General features: G+C 36.2%; 1 protein-coding gene across 4 annotated transcripts; it reads right to left on the bottom strand.

Moving 5' to 3' along the window:
* Positions 1-4,366: 4,366 nt before the first annotated feature.
* LOC105033457 (protein KINASE OF THE OUTER CHLOROPLAST MEMBRANE 1) lies at positions 4,367-17,361 on the bottom strand. Of its 4 annotated transcripts, none has more exons than XM_010908286.4 (5): positions 17,006-17,361; positions 9,492-9,895; positions 9,273-9,364; positions 8,702-9,175; positions 4,367-5,445 (listed from the first exon to the last, which is right to left on the bottom strand). In XM_010908286.4, exons 2-5 carry the CDS (start codon positions 9,855-9,857, stop codon positions 4,497-4,499), a joined length of 1,881 nt encoding a protein of 626 aa, XP_010906588.1. In that variant the 5' UTR covers positions 9,858-9,895; positions 17,006-17,361; the 3' UTR covers positions 4,367-4,496. The 4 variants fall into 4 exon arrangements, with proteins under 4 accessions (XP_010906588.1, XP_010906590.1, XP_010906589.1 ...); XM_010908288.4 differs by having other exon boundaries at positions 9,492-9,891; XM_010908287.4 differs by having other exon boundaries at positions 17,049-17,361.
* Between the last annotated feature and the right edge of the window lie 2,067 nt (positions 17,362-19,428).

The raw sequence follows: 19,428 nt of genomic DNA, 5'->3' as shown, positions 1-19,428 counted from the left end.
TGAGGCAAAAAAGGGCCGCAGTATTTACAACTATCTTAACGTCCACCAACGGTTTCTATGAGGGCTCGTTATAGCGGCATAACGCGTTACTTATCCCAACCATAGACCGGACCGCAAACATCAGCCGGTCTAGGACAGGTCTGTATGGGTCCAGCAGAGCATCACGCGTTACTTATCACTAGATAGTTTCTCCCACGACTGTATTTGATGCATTATCAGATAATTTTAAAAAATAATATAAATTATTTTTAAAATAAATTATTATTATTAAATTATCGATAATATTAATTATTCTATTTGGTATATAATATTATAGTAAAATTACTGAAAATTTTGATTGATATATTTAATATGACAATCAGATTACTGATAGTATAAAATCAAAATTTTAAAATATTTTCAATAATTTTATTCTGGTACTCTTCTTTTTTTTTGATGAGAAGTAACGGAAGTGATATGGATTTGGTGATAGCACGGAGAAGTGGAGAGCCGAGGGATATGAGGAACCATGAGCATTGGGAGATTTGGGAGGGGGTAGGTGCAGGTGGAGCCATTGGAGTGGTAGAGATGGGTGTGGAGGAGCCATAGGAGGACGGGTGTGGAGGAACTGTGGGCAGACAAAGGGAGATGGAAGAGCCACGGATCGGGAGCACACACGGAGAGAGGTGGGAGGAGGGAGAAGGATTGAGCAATGAATTTATGTGATTTTTTTGAGAAATAATTTTGTTTAAAATTTTGATTACAATATTACCGAAGAAGTAGTAATCTGGATAGCTATCACTCTCCAAAATAATCCAGATTACAGATAATTTGAATTGTCAAGATAATCTGGATTATCATCCAAAAAGTATAACAAATATATCCAGATTATCGTATTAAATTATCAATAATCTAGATAGATTACTAGCTACCAAATATAATCTTTAATATTTTTTTTCTTAGAAAAAAACACCTCTACGAAGGATAGCTGGGGTCTGCGGATCTAAGCTAACAACTAAGGGGCCAACAGCTGTTTGCTTGGTGCCTGACCCCTATTTCTTGGATGGTTCTAATAATTGGAGCCAATTGTCCCCCATTCATGTTTTGATAACTACTATGCTTTATATCATATCACAATCTCTCAATGGATATATCTCCACGGGTCATCACGCCTGTTAGCCTCAAGATCAATAAATTCTCACTCGATCTATGCCTAGCCATACTTTCTTTATTCGATCTGTCAGGTGTCATGTGTATTTGTATCAGGCCGTTCCTCAACTATTCAATCTATTGCCGCAGCAGAACTCAAGAATACCAGAGCTTTGGCCTTTGAGTTGCCTCAATCTATCCTCGATTTCGAAAACTTGGTTCGAGATCCCTTCAACATTAATATGTCGTAGTGCTGCTACATGGCCGTGCGTATGTCATCCTCAGATGCCATGATTGGTTAGGATATGTAAACAGCCAGGACACATGATACAATTATTCATTTGGCCCACTAACTGATTATTTGATATGGGCCATGGACTAGATGACCATGTAAATCAATTATGATAGCAGTCAATTTAATCCCACTGGCGTTAGTAGTTAAAATAGAATAAGTAGCTCATAAAAATTTTCAAGGCCATGGTTATACAAAAACGTAACAACAAAACATATAGCCATCACAAACATATCCTAGCACTGGAATTATACAAAATTCTTCTTTTTTTTTTTTTTTATATTCACCAAAATCGGCCATCATGATTAGCCTAATACCGTCACAGTCTAATGGAATCTACCAAATTTGATCATGATCTAATGGTTGACCATATTTGAACACTGGTTTTTTGGCCGTCTAAGTGCTATAACTCCTCAACTCCAACCACAAATACTTTTTGGCTACTATGACAAGGAGGGTATTATTGGGAAGTGGATTCTAATGGCCTAGGAATAGGGATGTAAATAGGATGGGTTTCTACTCCCCCAGATCCACCCCGCATCTCCACTACCCCGCTCTATCATTCATAATGGGATGATTTTATTCCTCATCATCCATCCCACCACAAAATCTATAAGCCCATCACTCACCTCACCTCCTACTCTGTCCTTTTTGTTAATAAATTTAATTATTCAAATTTAAATATAAATATAAATTTTTATAAGTTCAACATCAAATTATGTCTGATATAAGTGCAACACTAAATTGTGTCCAATACAAATTCTAATATAGGATTATTCCAAATTGTACAATACAAATATAAGAGCATACAATATAATCGTCTAACACAAATTCTCAAAATAAATAGATATATAAGAAAAAAAATATTATTCCATCCATCCAAGAGAGGCCAAAATAAATTAACTCTAGTCAAAAATCAAAACTATACCTTATATATTTAACAATATTTTAGTATTTTTCACATATACAGGGTGGGACAGAGTGGGGCGGGTTTGGCATAAATCCACATATGCCCCATACTCACAATGGGTTATTAGATTTTTTACCCATCCCATCTCATGATCTATTTAGCTCATCCATTTATCGATCTCTCATGCAGATTGAGCGGATTGAATTTACGGATTGATGGACCGATTGTCACCGCTATCTAAGGATCCAGCATTTCCGACCACGGAGATTTTTAAATGGACTAGGCAACGAACCTTTCATTAAAGTGGATTTTAAATGGCCTCGGCAACCACCAAGTTCAAATGCTTCCAAGGCTACTCGACCTTCCTTCAGCGAGCAATCGACCACAAGCGTGGCCAACGAATCCATTCTCTCTGAATGACTGGTTAACTGGAAAGGTCATCTCAGTCAACTTTTCCCGGTTACATGTCCCCGTTTTTCCAATGTCATTCCTTTTCTGAGCATGATCATAGGACTCTAATTTCTATGAAAGAATGTTCGATTCGAGATCAAATTTGGATGAATAGATGGCCTCCTCTCCACCATATAGATGAACCCAACAGATAAATACGTCACCGCAGTACCATCAAAGACTAATGGACCAAATACCACTTCCAAACACCATATCCAAACCACCAAGATACGCTCCATTCGTAGTCATTCACGCCCTGACATTTAATCACAGTCCGATATCTGTCGAGACTCGAATCCGGATCATTTCGTTGGAAGCAAAGGCCCATTCCGCTGGGATATCATCTCGATGACCCAATGTCATTTTTTTTGACCGCGAAAAACTTGCTTTTACCGATCTGGCAACGAAACAGTATAATGGAAAATAGTAACACAACCACTTTACATGGACAATTTTATCTAAATAATATTATTTTAAAAAATTTATAAAAATAATATTTTTTATAAAATATTTATCAAAATACTGTCTAAAACAAAATCATCCTATCATAAGGCGATTTTATGTGCTGATTTACCACAACTCACGTCATATGGATGATGGAGTCAGCAATGTAATGTAAAGTCGCCCTATGATAGAGCAATTTTGAGTAACTACGGACCCTATACCGAGAGACCACTAGACCTCCAACCACTGATAGGGAGGTTGGAGAGACGGCGGAGACTGTCGAGGTACCAAGATGGAGAGGGGTGGAGTGTTTGAATTTTTTTTTTTTTTTTTGTTAAACTATGGAGAGAGGGGTTTAACCGGGATAGAGGGGAGATTAACTCCTCTCTCCAAAAAAATCCCCCACCCTCTCTCTGGCTCGCGCCACCCCTCCTCATGCCCTCCCAACCTCCCCAATGGTTGGAGAGTCAATGATCTCTCGATGCAAGTCTGCGGTCAAAATCGCTCTATCATAGAATCGCTTTATCATAGAGCAACTTATAGAGTTATAGAATGACTCTACGCTGCTGACTCAGCCATCCATGTGGTATGAGTTGTGGTGAATCAGCACATAAAATCATCCTATGATCGACTTTATTTTAGATAGTATTTTGATAAATATTTTATAAAAAATATTATTTTTATAATTTTTTAAAATTAATATTATTTAGATAAAATTACTCCTTAAACGAGTGAATATCAAATTCATCCCCGGTGAAGGAAATTTTTGAGATATTAAAAATATTATTATAAATAAACATTTTAATAAAAAAATATTTCGAATTAATTTAGTGCTTTTTTAGGGTTACCTAAAAAATTTCCAGGCTTTGTAGTGCTTAACCAATATTCTCAAAAAAAAATCAATTGGTAATAATTACGAGACCACCTCATTAAGAAATTAGGGTCACTAGTAAATATTCACATAAAGCGCCAGACATTCATTTACAGAAGATTGCTAATAGCATACATCTTATTGAATTAAAGCTCTTTCATTTTTTTCATCCTTTTTTAATCACTTTTTTTTTTTGGATGGGAGGGGGAGGCTGAGAAAGCAACCTAATTCGGAAGACACTGGAGAAGGATTCTTTGGTACAGAATCATGATTGGAACCCAAACAAAAGAAATATATATATACAAACAAGCAGTTAGGGTTTTAGGGTCTATACAACCATGATTTCGTTTAGAAACTACAAACAGCATATCCACAGTTTTAAGTTCATTGAATTTGGATACTTATCTTGCTGGAGCAACACCTTCTTTAAAGAGGATATTTGCCACCGATGGGGGTAGCCATGCAGCATTACTACCACTCGGTCCATCCTGCTGTGGCCCTTCTCCTTGCCCTGAGATGCCAACGCCTCTCTTCCTCCTTGATCTCCCCATACTCTTGCCAACAAAGAATCCCAGTTTCAGCGCTGTAAACAAACCCAAAGCAATAAGCAATGGCCTCACCGCCCAATGGAAGTCCTCGAGGTGTTGATATTTCTTAACCACCCCTTCGCATGTATTGAAACTCACGACCTCCACCTCTGAAGGATCTGCAAGAAAGCTGGAAGCTTCCCCAAAACTAAGTCTGCCAGGAAATCTGACCACAAGGCACCCATTTGGAAGAACCTGTGAAATTCTGCCCGTGGCCCATTCACCGCCTCTCTTACGTGGCCACTCAAACCTGGGATTAGACACAGTAGCTTTCAGCCTTAAGAACTGACCAACACAGTAAGACTCTGCCATCTGAATCTCTGAATAATTCCCCTTCCAAAGAGTTTCCATCCCAATAAAACCAACAGTTACAGTTCCATCTCGCTCAATGCTATGAAGGATGCCGACTGGAGACTGCCTCTTGTCTTCCTTCAACCGTACCCAGTCGCCAGCAGCAAAACCATAGGTCACCCTCTTCACAGTAGAGGAGTGCACCCTCACAGGATCATGAAACCCGTGGACCCTAACAAGCACAAAGCCATCATGGTCTCCACTGTTCTCCATGCCAACCACAGTTCCCTCTGGGATCTCCATGCTTTCTAACCTGCAAGAGTTTCTAGGCTTTCTAGAGCACACAGTATCACCCACTAAAATGTGGTCCTTTAGAAGGGACCAGTCGGTGTAACCAACATGGTACGATTTGTCTGCTACCTGACTTCCAGAATTATTCCAGCTACTTTCACTGGAAACCACATCCTTGCAACTGAAAGAACAAAATAGGAGCAAATCTACTGTTTCAAAGGTAAAGCATCGAACGAAGAATATCAGAGCATGAGTGATTCTTTAGTTTTTCAAGGAAATGCAATTTTCTATATTAGTTCAAGTTCAGAAGAACAAGTTCCCTATTTAACACTGACATCAATCAAACCAGAGCTCTAGGAGAAAATGGTCTAGTACTCAGATAATGTCTGACCGATTAGCTATGAAAATGAAACAAGGCTCTAAAATATAGTCCTTGGTTCCGACCAAAATCATTAATATGCCTCTGGCAGTCATACTATATTGCACATGGTAATCATGCCAAATTAGTTGGATCATTCTACAAGATTGAAAAATCAATTACAAAAAAAAAAAAAAAAAAGAAATGGAAGGCTGGAAACCCTGCTACGTGCCATAAACAAGAAACAGTTTCCTCATTACAACAGATTATATTCAAATGAAAATGTCCTTTATCATATGATGCAGCATCAAAATGGCTTGTGTGGCATAGTTTTACACAATTTGTAGATAGTTAAATTTAGCACATGTTCATTAGTGTTAACTATATTTTCATAACTAAAACCCTTATATGAGAGATGCCTAAGGGAAAAAGCTTGGAACCCTAAGTTCATCAACCTATTACCTGGCTTATATCCAAACCTTAAATCCAACATTCTGGCAACAAAAGTATATAGCAACCATAGCAGACCAGCAGGCTGCCACCCATGAGCTCAAGGCTTGCTGGTTGCAGATGAGAGCGAACTACAGAACTGTAAGACACGGACCTCCATCAATCAAGCAAAATCTTGCTTCAGGTCAAGCAGCTATGAACTAACATCCAATAAATAACAAGACAGATACCTCCTCTCCATCTTTTCACACCATCCTCTTTTTGCTCCAAAAGAAATTCATGCTAATTCTTCTATACTAAACACCAGACAATTCAGCAACAGCAATCTCCTTTCTAAAATATTTTAGACTGACAATATGTCCAAGATAATCCTGGGCTAAACTGGAATTGCTGGAGGTCAATCCATATATTAGCATTTACCTGAAGGGTCAATTTCAAATATCACTTTTCTTTTCCTTTTTTCATTTTAAGCAACACGTAAGATTTTGAACCCTGGGCCTTCAAATGTCATTTTTTCTTCTATCTTTTTATGTAGTTGAATTCTCACGATCAAAGAGAATCTACACATAATTTCAGCTAATCCCATAAGAACACATGCACAGATAACAGCTCAACAGTATGGTAGTCTTTGTGATAATCACACAACTGCCTTGTATGACTGCCAGAAAACTGATTCTCCGCATTCAACCGTGCTCATTGTGGGCATGTCTATTCCCATATTAACTCAGTGATGCATAGGTTGTCAATCAGCTACTGGATATCACACATCATGAATGACACGATAAACTTATTTGATTTATTATTGAATCAGGACAAAATGAAAGTGCTCTGGCTATATCATCGCAGACTTGAACATCTAACATCTAAATTTCATCATCCCATCTCTCATCATCTACTGTTTTCCAGATAGTCATATAAAAGTTTTCACTCTCACAATTTACTTTTTGAAATTTAAGTTCATTGATCCTTGGCATCTTCTATTCTTGTCAGGAATCTTCACAAGCAACAAACTCTAGTTGAGGGTACAGAGGAAATCTGTACTCTCCAGCCCATGTGCTGCTGCATTGTCATCTCTTCACATCAACACCCAGTTCATGCTTAGTCTCATAGATATATCCGGTCATAGTTGTCTAGAAAAGTTTCCTCATCCAATAATTGTTCCATGGACATACCATCTTAATACGGATTTCTCATCTTACAAATCTTCCCTTGCCAAACTATCATAGTAGGAAGCTGACACTAAGGCTGCAAGTGGATTGGATAAAACTGCTGATCTAGAACCTATCTGAAACTAATCCAGCACTATCTGAAACAGAGTTACTTGGATTAGGCTGGGATTTAGAAGCATGATCCATTTTGAATATGGATTGGATTTGGATCACTATATGCGTAATCTGAACCTCAAACAACCCAAACCGAACTCAAATATACACTCAAAGACCCTCCTTAAATATAAAAAAAAAATAGTTTTCTTGTTGTAACATAGTTAGTCAAGAAATGTTGTTGTACATTACAACTGTATAGCGTTATATACTATTATTTAATTGCATAATATGTTTATGATATAGTTAGATAATATATTTATTATGGTTTGTATTTTGATTTCTTTTGACCCAATTTGATCTGGAAAAAAATAATCGATGGAGATAAATCAATATTACACGCAATCTGTTCTAACCTGAACGGAAATGGATTAAGTTTGGATTCAAATTTTTGATCCAATTCAAATATGGACCAGATTTGGGTTGTGCCACCCCTGATCCAAACGACCAGTTTGCAGCCTTAGCTGAAACAACATCCTTCTTCATAATAATAAATTTAAATTTCCTTTCAAGTCCCATATACACACCTGCTGACTCATCTGTCTGTCAAGGATTATGTTAAATTTCCTCTTAAGCCTGTTAAAATGTTAACTCATCTATTTCATAAACACGGTTAACATCAGTCAGAGATAAACCACCTAGATGACATGGGCCTGCTTTTCTTGTAAACTTGAGCTATGTTGCTTTAAGAATAATAATAATAATAATAACAATAACTATCTCTTTTGATAAAAATTCTTTCATCCATGTAAATACTTTCTAAAAAATCCTAGAAAGAATGAAAGACTCCTGTTAAAGGTTGCAATTATCCAAAATCAAAATAAATCCACCTAAAAGCAAATTCTACTAAATCGCAAACTGCAAAAAATAAAAATGGCTATGGGCTATCTACATAATTGAGCTTTAACAACTAATTGAAAATGTGCCATTTATTTAAAACAGCAGAATAAGGAAAAATGACTCAGCTCCCAGATATATGCAATGCTTTTTACACACTCTGATTAACACCACATGAATGTGATGAAAAATGCCGTGACCTCCATCTGACAATCCACAACTTGTAAATAAATTGATAATTGAAATTAATGTGAAGAAAGATTTATAGAAGTGAATCAAGTGATATAACTGGTATTTACTCTAATCAACTCTCAGTAAACCAGGAAAAATATTAGTTTCAAAGTTTCAATGCCTGCATCTTTATTCATTAACGAAGCTTGGACAACACTACTGGTAGAATCTTAAACATTGCACGGAAAATTCCTTTGCTAAACCAAAGATGTCAAATAGGAAGTAGGTTTAAAGCTTACCTTCTAAACACATGTAAAATGTCTGACATTAGAGGGCGATTTCGAAGGTCATACTCAAAGCATCCATACAGAACATTTTCCAATTGAGATGGTAAGCCACTTGGAATTTCTGGTTTTTCTTTCTTTATCACAACCAAGTGATAGATTTCATCAGATGACTTCCCACGCCAAGGTTGAATACCACTCAACATCTCCACGATACTGCATCCAAATCCCCATGAATCTGTTTCAAAAGAAATTGGACCCCTAATGTTTGGTTGCCATTGTTCAGGAGCCATGTAGTTTGGTGTCCCAAGCCTCTGCACTAAATCTGAACTTGGCAATGAAAGTCCAAGCAATAATGAAGGAATACCAAAGTCTCCTAGGACTGCACGGTCATGTTCATCAAGTAGAAAGTTACAGGGCTTAAGGTTGAGGATTAGAATTCCTCTTGTGTGGAGTTCCATTATTCCCTGAGCCAAATCAACACCATACCTGTGGAAAAACAGATGACAGCACATATAAGAATTCAACCACATACTTTTATAATTCATTTCAGAATGAAGCAATGATGTTAAATCCACGTTATCACCTTAAAACATCAGCCAGTGCAAGCCTTCCACCTTGAAGACGAGCCATCTTGTCACCAATTGATCCCTCATAAAACTTCATTGCAATGCAGACCTGGAAAGTCAGTTCAAGACGCCAGACTTTATACTACAAGTCTACAATTGATGAAAAATTAATAAATAAAATTCCTCTTTTGGAGAGTTTGACATGCAGATAAGCCCAAATGTAACCATCAGCTTACCCTTCCACTTTGAATTGAGATTCCATGCAAAAAGCAAACACTCTCTAATCCATGGCACTTGGAGAACATTTCATCAAACTTGACCAAAAAAGGCTGAAGCTGATCATCTTTAATAGGACATAACATCTTGACTGCAACCTCATGAAAGCGATCATAATCTTCAGTACAATGATGATGAGTTGCTATCCAAACATCACCAAAAGGGCCTCGGCCTATACGATGTGTCAATTTCAGCGCATTAGGATCAATCCATGGGCTAATTTGCTTTGGGGTAGATACAACAGCTCTGAGATGATCTGGATCTCCCTCAAACAACATGTATTCAAACGACTCAGCTGCTTGAGAGGCAGCAACTTTTCCAGCCATGGTCCTAGCTGAATAAAGTATCAACTTTTACTGTCTACCTGACCAAATGATTTAAAATAGACCTTAGTGTGAAGGTAATTTAGTTTATCATATATACATCCTACAAGAAATTTGCATGAACAAGCAAGTTGTGACACAGTTTAGCTTAAAACATTTGGGACATTTGTATTAACTGTGACATGTGATGCACTTCTTTTTTTCATGTGGATATAATTACTTACATTATCTTAAATTAAAACACTCATTTCCATTTATCAAGGATGTGAGACAGAGGACTCAAAGTCATTCCCACTTCAGCAACCGGTGCTTGTTCTTGGATTAAATTTCTTTGCAATTGTTTTAAAATAAATAGTGGTGGGTCAGTCCAGCATGCCCCATACCAGCTGGTATGTGACAATAATTAAATCTTGATGTAAGTTGTAGTGCTTGCATCTCAATTATAATCTCATACGGCAGAAAGAAGCATGCTTATCAGGGTGAAAGTACAAAATAACAACATATGTTCAATTTACATATATATTTATATAAATTTCTTGGCAATTTTGCAACCAAGTGTCTTTCATTATTATTTTAGTTTCATCAAATTACTTTTCTCCTTGTTAAAAAGAAAAAAAAAAAGAAAAGAAAAGAAAAAAAATGTGCATTGCACCAATGACGAACAAGTAGAGGGATGTACTCGTTAAGCAGAAAACAAAAGCTCTGCTTTCAAAACAGCATAGGCATGTCATATTATTGCCCAATGAACTTGTTCGAGCCAATGCAAATAAAAAATGACTCTGTATAACAGCTAGTGCAATTCATCATGCAAGATAATTTAGTAAATCTCACACTAGGAAAGCCATCCAAGGTTCGCCAAACCAGTACCCAACGCCATATCGGCTGGTTGCCAGTTTGGTACAGTACATGTTGTAGTGTATCATGCTTATGCATGCTAAAACGGGTAGAGGGAGTGGGAGAGGGAGAAGGAAAGGAAGGGAGAGAAAGGGGAAAGAGGGAGAGGGCAAGGGAGAGAGAGGCCAAGAAGATTCAACCATCGATGGGGAGGTTCAAGAGCCCTAGATCTGGCCATGGATCGAGAGAGAGAGGGGGGAAGAGAGAGAGGGAGAGGGGCGGAGAGAGAGTCCAAGAAGCTTCAACTGTCAACGGGTAGCTTCGTGAGCCCCGGATCAGGCAATTGACCAAGAGAGAGGGGGTCAATAGAGAGGAAGAGAGCGACTCACCTATCATCATCATCATCATCGTACGTTGTCATCATTGACCGATGGCTTCGAATGAGATTAGGCATCGAATAGAGGGAGCAAAGCTAGCAAGCAATTGAGGCTTCAAAGTCAAATAGGAATGGCCTTTTATAATTCATTTCAACTAGCCGAACATGCCAATAACCGACCGGTCCAGTTTGGTCCACCCCAAACTAGCCAATTCGGCACTGTTCGGCAATCATTGCATCCATCCTCATATAAAACCCAAACCTTTCAGATACTTATCAGTTATCAGCCTCACAAGCAAAAACTATCTTTTCTTGAGAGAATAAGAGAAATGAACAAAAGTCCAAGCTAGATTTCATGTCCAATAATTGTGAACATGAAAAACCATCATAAATCTTGTTCTATTCTTGTCAAAAAATTAACTACTGGCTGACACAAAAAAGCCATATAAATTTAAACAGGTTAAGATGGTTCAAGTATCTCTAGGGGTGCATGAAACATTGACCAAACAAATAACTGAGTAAATATCATAAGTTACATAAGCAATTAAAAGCCATCTCGTCATAACAACTTCCACTCCATCTAGCACCGATACATACAATTAATAACATTCAATCCATGAAAATCTTGCAAGATCTATTCCGGAAGAAAAGTTAGGGCATATTTGTGTCGCTTCTTTTTTTTTAAAAGAGAGAGAGAGAGAGAGAGAGAGAGAGAGAGAAGCCAAAAGCTAGGTTTTCTAGCTTCTCCTATATATATATATTTTTTTTTGACTATTCTTCTTGTGGAAGCACTGTTCAGATAATGTTAACAAACACTTACTTTTCTCAGATGCCTTAAAAATCACAAAAGTACTTAATTTTAAGCAATACCAAACATGTCCTTACTCTAATAAGATAATAAATAATGATGGAAGAAAAAATGATGAAGGGTAAATGTATCAGCATAATACCACCATCAGTAAAATTTATAACACAAAGAAATAGCCACAAATAATCAAAATACAAGGAGAAAGAAGAAGCTTCTAGACAAGACAACAATTTTCACTCATGAAGATCACTGGAAATGGTTGCCTTACAAATATTTTCTAAGCGATTTAGAGAGATTGATGGATTTTCTTTAAGAGTACAATTAACATCCACCCTCACTTGATGAAGAAAGCTGCTAAAAATGACAATAAGAGGGGAACAGGCAGCAATAAGAGAACCTAAAAACAGGAAGGAATGTTGATATATTTAAAATCTTACTCTAGTAGCCCCTTTTTCTTTTTTGTTGCTGCCCCTTCTCTCAAGACACACAATAAAAACTTAAGATTTATAAGGCTGAGACAAGATCCAATATAACCTGACAATAAATTTTCTCCTCCAGATCTATATCATATAAAAATATATGTAATATCTAGAATTCTAGATACAGATAGAGCTATCACCATAATTTTATATTGGGTTTCAACTTTGGTTACATATTAGTTTTAGATTGTTTAGTTTTATGACTAACATCTTTAGTTGATTATATTGATTTATCACACCATAATTTTATATTTTACTAATAAATGTTTAAATTAGAGTTAACATATTACAAAGACATATTCTGCATCAGTAGTTTGCAAAGAAACAATTGATATTGCAACTATATAATTCATACCTACTTTTCTTTAAAAAAAGGGCTATTGCACATATCGAATCCATAACCACATATATTCTAACAAATGGATATTACCAATGTCCAATTCATATTCATATTGGTATAAGAAGAATAAGGACATACATTGTAGTATTAGACAAATATCTATATATACCCATTGAATAGAAGTGATTATAAAGGATTTCAATGTGTCAATATTAACTATAGAAACTTCCTCACAATTCACAGGCCAAACACCTTATATATCATCAATCAAGAAACCATTTTGACATATATTAGACCTTGATTCTGGCAGTTTCAAATGTTTTGCACCTATTAAAGTTCAAAATATTGTTTGGAGTTTTGTTCAAAACTCTGAAACTGATTATGAAACTGCAATCAATTTTGAAATTCCAGCAGAATTTAACTTAGGGTTCAATTTTTATGCATATATAGGTTATTATTCTAATTATTTTTTTCATTTTAAATGTTGTTAAGCATTTTGTTTTTACCAAACTAGAATTTAACAAGTTTTGATAACATTTGGAAGCACTCTTGATAAAAATTAAAGAGACTAGAATGGAAAATATGTTTTTTCCTAATATGAGTTTGGCTATTCCAGATTTTCACTTTCAAAGTCACTCATGTAAGCATATGTTAGGTAGCCAATGATACAATACAGCACTGTAAAAATGATTTGTTCAACACAAAACTTCTTAAGAAATACATCTAAAAGTCCTAAACACTATAATATACTTTGACATGATGCCCAATTTATTCCCCTGGACTGCTTTTATTTTGTCTCGTTTTTTATAATTTTATAAGTCATATATTGAATTTCATTTTTTATAACTGAACCTGCCAAAACTAGAACAAAAACACCAACATCGAAGTTCATTTTGTCTTTCTGAAACTGAAACCAAAAGCTGAGTTATCAAGTTGTTGTTCAGAACTTCAGATCTTATTAACTAATATAAACATTAAATCTTAGCTATAACTCGAAACAAACAATAACCTCCTCCGCTGAAGTTTTGATATGATGAATAGAAACGAAAAAAAGACTTATCTCTGCTTTACACTAGGAACTAGTATGGAACTGCAAACCAGTTGGACTCTGCAAATATAGCCATACCCAATCCTTACAGAAGTATCCAAGTTGTATTGTACAACTTGATCCTCCAATACATCTCACATTCAGTTAGTAATCATTTTCTGTTTGGTCATTCCTCATTACAAGCTTGTAAAAATGTCATTCCAAGAGATGCTGTGGAGGCATTTGACATAGTTCATGCATAGTTTAAGAGCTATAAGTGCTCCTTTTGGCTTCTCCATAATCCCCCCATTTTACTGTTCCATATATTCTTCTTTTTAAGGCCACCTTCAATTGTTTCTACAATGCAAACATTCATCAATTTATCTTCAGAGCAACTGACTACTACTTTTTAACCAACATATCCTTATGCTTAAAGCTTCACTCAAGAATATCTGACTGAACAATGAACACTCCGAGTCTCAATGCACCTTATAATAAGTGATTAGACCTTGACGCTAAGACTCAAATTAGATCTTCTGCACTTGGAAAATAAAATGTTTCTGCCTACATACATTAATGCATTATCTTGTAAAAAATCTTCAGAAACTTCCAGCCAATTTTGCCGTTGTGCAACTTCTGTCCTGAAAGTAGCTTTGGTCTTAACACATTTGTCTCAATCTGCATGTGTCGCCAATGAATGAAAGGAGAAAAGCATATGCATGTAAACAAAATTGCTTCCTAAAGTGTTCGTCTTTTATAGAGTACATGCATAATGCAGTACTGCCCAATATGATCTTGTTCTGGCCAATAACACTGAAGAAGTGTATCTCACTAGCTAATATGGATGAACCTGTCGTGTATACGAACTCATACAAAATCCAGTAAGACCATACCATGCAAGGAATTCAACCCAGTGTCCAGAAAGTCACATGTTATGATCAACCCGGCATCTAATTACTATCATATTTTGAAAATCATCAAAAAATGATTCCTCTCATAAGATCTATCACCAACAAAAAGCCAGAAAAGATGCAGATAAATGATTGATAAAGTTTGAAAATCCCAAGAAACTACATAAGAGCACAGTAGAATTTCATCTCTCTATGGAATTTCATCAACAAGTGAATGCATTTCCTACAAATGAAAGTTTTAACTTGTGAAGAAACAAAAACAACCAAGACATAACCAAAGCCTAAGGTCCTATACGCAACAAGGACTATATCCATTAGAAAACTCAAACCCCATCCAACACCATCCCCATACAATTGAACTGAATAAAAGTCCATGACAAATCATTCAAGTCCAAATCTGAAGGCAAGCAAATCCAATCAGATGAGGAAAAATGATAAAGAAAATTTGCCAGTACAGAATTATGGGGCCACAAAACCTGTCAAACAAAAAAAATTGAACAACCCAACCCATGTCACTGTAAGATCCCCTTTAAAAAAGAAACAAAACTTCCGGTTTCAGGTCAGCATCATTTGATAAGTACCTCAATTGGCACTTCATCCCTTATGGATGAAGGGAAAAGGGCATGAGAATGAAAATGCAATTTCTTTCTAAAAGCATTTGCATTTACACAGGAAATTTGTGCCATAGTATTGCCAAACATGAACTTGTTCTGGACAAGCCCAGCCAACACGATACTTGGCTAATATTTGGTGGTGAACTCCTCATGTATATGAGCCTGTCTTAAACACGATAAAAACCAACCACATCATGCAAAGTGGACTTGTCCTAATGTTGAGATATCTGTACAGTACCTATAAATCCAACCCTTTGCGAATATATGTCAACCCCTTACACCCAACAGCTGACAAAATTTGCAAATCTTTGGAAATCTTGGGGTCATAACTGTCCATAGATTTAGTATCGGACAAGCCAGAAAAGACATGACAAATGGTTCACAAAGTTATCCAGGCTCAGAAAAATGCACACCTTGATTGGAGGAATTTGCTGCAACAAGGGTTGTAGAGGAAATTACATGTAAATAACCCAGCTGCAACAAGGGTTGTAGAGGAAATTACATGTAAATAACCCACCTCTATATAGAAATTCAACCGCAAACTAGCATCTTTCTCACTCATGGAAATATGACTTCTGAAGAACAGGAGAACCAAGAATTCACCGAAACTTAAAGGTAATAGGATATTGAATTTCAAGTTAACGTAACAAAGCTTCATACAACTAAACTGACAAAAAAGATCCATAACATATGATGCAAGGCCTAGTGGAAGAAAGTCAAATCTATCAGATGATGGGGGAAGAAAGAAGGATTGTTAAAGAATGGTAAAACCTCCTAGCATGGGTTCTCAGCTAAACAAACTCACTGCAATAGGGCAATTTCCAACAAAAGCTATCAAATCATAAAATAACAATCCAACCCACCTAAGTTGACAATATTTCTTCTTGCCAAGCTCTTTATAAATTTATGGATTGATTGATTGAAGATAAAACAGTAAACAAAACTAGACATGTACAGACTATTTCTTCCTTGCTATTTCCAACATTTTATGATTTCTTTTCTTGCTTCAGCTTCATCAACTAAGTCTCAACAATTTTCTGTTCATCACCTACAAACAAAACAATAATGGAACATGCATGTATTTCCACTAGCATTTAGCATTTAAACAACAGATATGCACCCTGAAACTTCCAGATACGAACTTTCTAGCCAGTAAAAGCCAACAAAAGCCTTCTAGGCTGCTATCAACCAAGAAGAGTTGAACAAGAAAATTCAGTCTGACATCAAGAAAGCCATACCGCAAATACAGATCACTTCCAATCTCATCATCATTCCCATTATCATATTTAAAATAAGCAAATTAACAACAGGCACGTAACAGACGATCAGTCAAGTAAAGCACCACACCCCACAACCACCCCCACCCCTCCAAAACAAAAACGAAAAAAAAAAAACAACACCCTCTCTTAAGGACATTAAAATCCCATGTCTACATGAAAATTTCACTTAAAGTTAACCTTTCCCACATGTACAAGTGCAATTCATCAAATAAAGAAAAGCTAAGCAATCACCAACACACAAGAACTAAAAGCAAATAAAAATCCATCCCTCAATTGAAATTTCCAGACAAACTACAACCACTCCATACAATTAAACTAATCAAAAACATAACATGCAACACATAAATCGGCAACAGATCGAATTCTATCAGATCATCACAACCAAAAGAATAAAGAATAAAATAAAAAAGCAAACAAAGAAAAGAATTCTACCAGCATGGATCGTTAGTTCATCGGATTCAAATCTAGATGCAGAAACTCACCCAATCCAACAAATAACACAACGGCACAGCAAATTTGCCTCACCTAAAGCAGATTCTTTCCCTTTCCGAACCCTTCCAAGCGATGTCGACGAATTGATTGACAAAATACTAAAACATAAACAAAATAAATTAAAAGATCCGCAGAAAGAAATTAACAATCGAACAAGCCCATCAAGAAGAAGGCGAGGTCGAGGAGTTAGATAGGTAGGAATTCTTCTAAGAGAAGGAAGGGAGGGAAGAAGAGGGAGTGGAGGACTCGGCGTTTCTACGAGAGCTCCCGGGGGAGCGGAGGAGGACGTTCGACCCTTTGTTGCCCTCGGTGGGCGTTTGGGTCTTGCCACACTATCCTACGCTATTATTACTCGGGGAAGGATATAAATACCCTTATTTCTGTATTTTATTATATTATTATATTCCTTCTTTCTGGCTCTCTCTCTCTCTCCTCCTCTGGAGTACGTTATAGGAAATGTCACGTCATCACTAAATAAATAAACATTTTTAGGTAATTAAATAAGGTATCGGACTATCAGGGCATGTACGTCCTTTTACAAATTATCAGCTTCGAATGAGATCTTTTGTAGTCGCCAGGGAAAGCATTCACGGGATTTTTTTTTTTTTTTTGCCCCAGTAAGATTCACGGGATGTTTGGTTGAAGATAGTTGAGTTTGAAATCCCAATGTAAGTGAATGATTTTTAATCTGGTTGTAGAGGAATATTATTTCGTTTTTGATTTCAGAATCGAATGAAATATATATAATTTATTTAAATTTTTTAAAAAATTTAAATTTTTATTAAAATATTGATTTTGTTCATAAATCAAGATTTGATTATTTGATTTTTAAATTTAATTTATTTTAATTTTTATTTTAATTTTGATTTTAATTATGAATCAAATACTGTATAAAGTTAATGGGTAGAAAGCCATTTTAGAATGCGTTTATCAATGACCATGGCTTTTGAATCGGGGATTTAGTTGTGTGCGAAAATAGAACCACCCAAGGCATTGTTTCCAAGAAGTTAGATCGCTGGTTGAGCCACGTCGGATGATAGAGGACCATATTATGGCACGTGTATATAGGTTTTGCAACTCGGCGTGCTGTCGACGTACACAGGATATGAGATCCGCTAGGACACCACGCACCTCTTCACGCCTCCGAGAACTATGGAGTTCTAACTGATTTATGGTGCATGCATCAAGTGTTGGACCACTTTGTAGCCACCCGCATGGGTGCATGCATGTGTATTTGCATGACTCAAAAGGATGGCGTACGAGACTCCCATCCGTGCAGTATAAGTTTCAGAGCTTGTAATATCCAAATTACATTATAGCAGTTTTACTATCATGCAAGAGCTCACCCTCACATATTTATACCTACTACAAGCTTTTAATATGAAGCTACATAAATCCAAGACAGAGAGCTGGAAGCTTTTATGGCTTTCAAACGGCACATACTACTACCAAAAAAAAAAACGGCACATACTACAAATATATAAAAGGAATTTAGTTAATGCACAACCACATTCCTTATGCCCTACAGTCAAAATGCATGCGACTAAAGAGCATTTGGTGGATGTCTATGAAAACATTGCCCGCATGTAATTCACATTATTTTTCCAAATCAAAAGGGAGTATTTATGAAAGATAATAATCATATCATTTTGGTAGAAACCTGGGCTTAGATATTTAGCCTTGTGAATATTTTAGTACATGCTATGTGCATATTTTTTCTGAAGAGGTACAAATGTTTGAAAAGATGGATATAATCCAAGAATAGCGCATTAAGAGGACATTGGTTGTACTTATAGAGATTTTACTTGTATGCACCAGCCAGCTCTAGGAAAACATGTTTTAACTTGCCATTCTTAATTTAAAGTTCATATACATAATATGGCATAATATTGAGAGAATCATGGAAAGCAAAATAAGGGTGCACAACAGATCCGGATTAGCAAAATTATATGCACAATCTCGTCGGTACCAAAAATTATTTTTTTGGACCATCAACTAACTTGTACCACTTTCGGTGATAAATTTGTTAAAGGCTTCAGTCATACAAAAAAGCTATGTTTGTTTTGTTGGAAAAGATACCAGAAAACTGAAGAATTAGGGGGTGAAAAATCTGGCTATTTAAGCAATAGGAAGCTAAGACTACAAAAATAAAACTTCCAGATGTGCTTTGATTTTTCTCTTATCCTCAGAAAATATTTTTTTTCTTTTCATTAATTTTCCAGATAAGCAAGCATACGCGAAGGGCTAGTTGATTCAAAAATTTGGTTTTATTTAGTAAGCTGCCAGTTGGTGGTCACAAGCAAGTTCTGTCATTATCTGGACCTTGAGAACTTTGAAAGTAGTGGTAAGAATTCTACCCAAAAAAAAAAAAGTAGTGGTAAGAAGAATATGTCCCACATTTTGTCAGCATATC

Source organism: Elaeis guineensis, chromosome 1, assembly GCF_000442705.2.
Source record: "Elaeis guineensis isolate ETL-2024a chromosome 1, EG11, whole genome shotgun sequence".
NCBI lineage: Eukaryota > Viridiplantae > Streptophyta > Magnoliopsida > Arecales > Arecaceae > Elaeis > Elaeis guineensis.
Note: the sequence above shows the minus strand (reverse complement) of the source record. Positions and strands in the feature narration are given on the sequence as shown.

What these genes read in the sequence shown, in the direction of transcription:
- LOC105033457 (XM_010908286.4), bottom strand. Translation starts at nt 9,857, where the DNA reads ATGGCTGGAAAAGTTGCTGCCTCTCAAGCAGCTGAGTCGTTTGAATAC. An exon ending in TCTCAATTCAAAGTGGAAGG is followed by an intron (nt 9,365 to 9,491) that starts GTAAGCTGATGG and finishes CTGACTTTCCAG; the next exon opens with GTCTGCATTGCAATGAAGTT. An exon ending in GCACTGGCTGATGTTTTAAG is followed by an intron (nt 9,176 to 9,272) that starts GTGATAACGTGG and finishes GTTTTTCCACAG; the next exon opens with GTATGGTGTTGATTTGGCTC.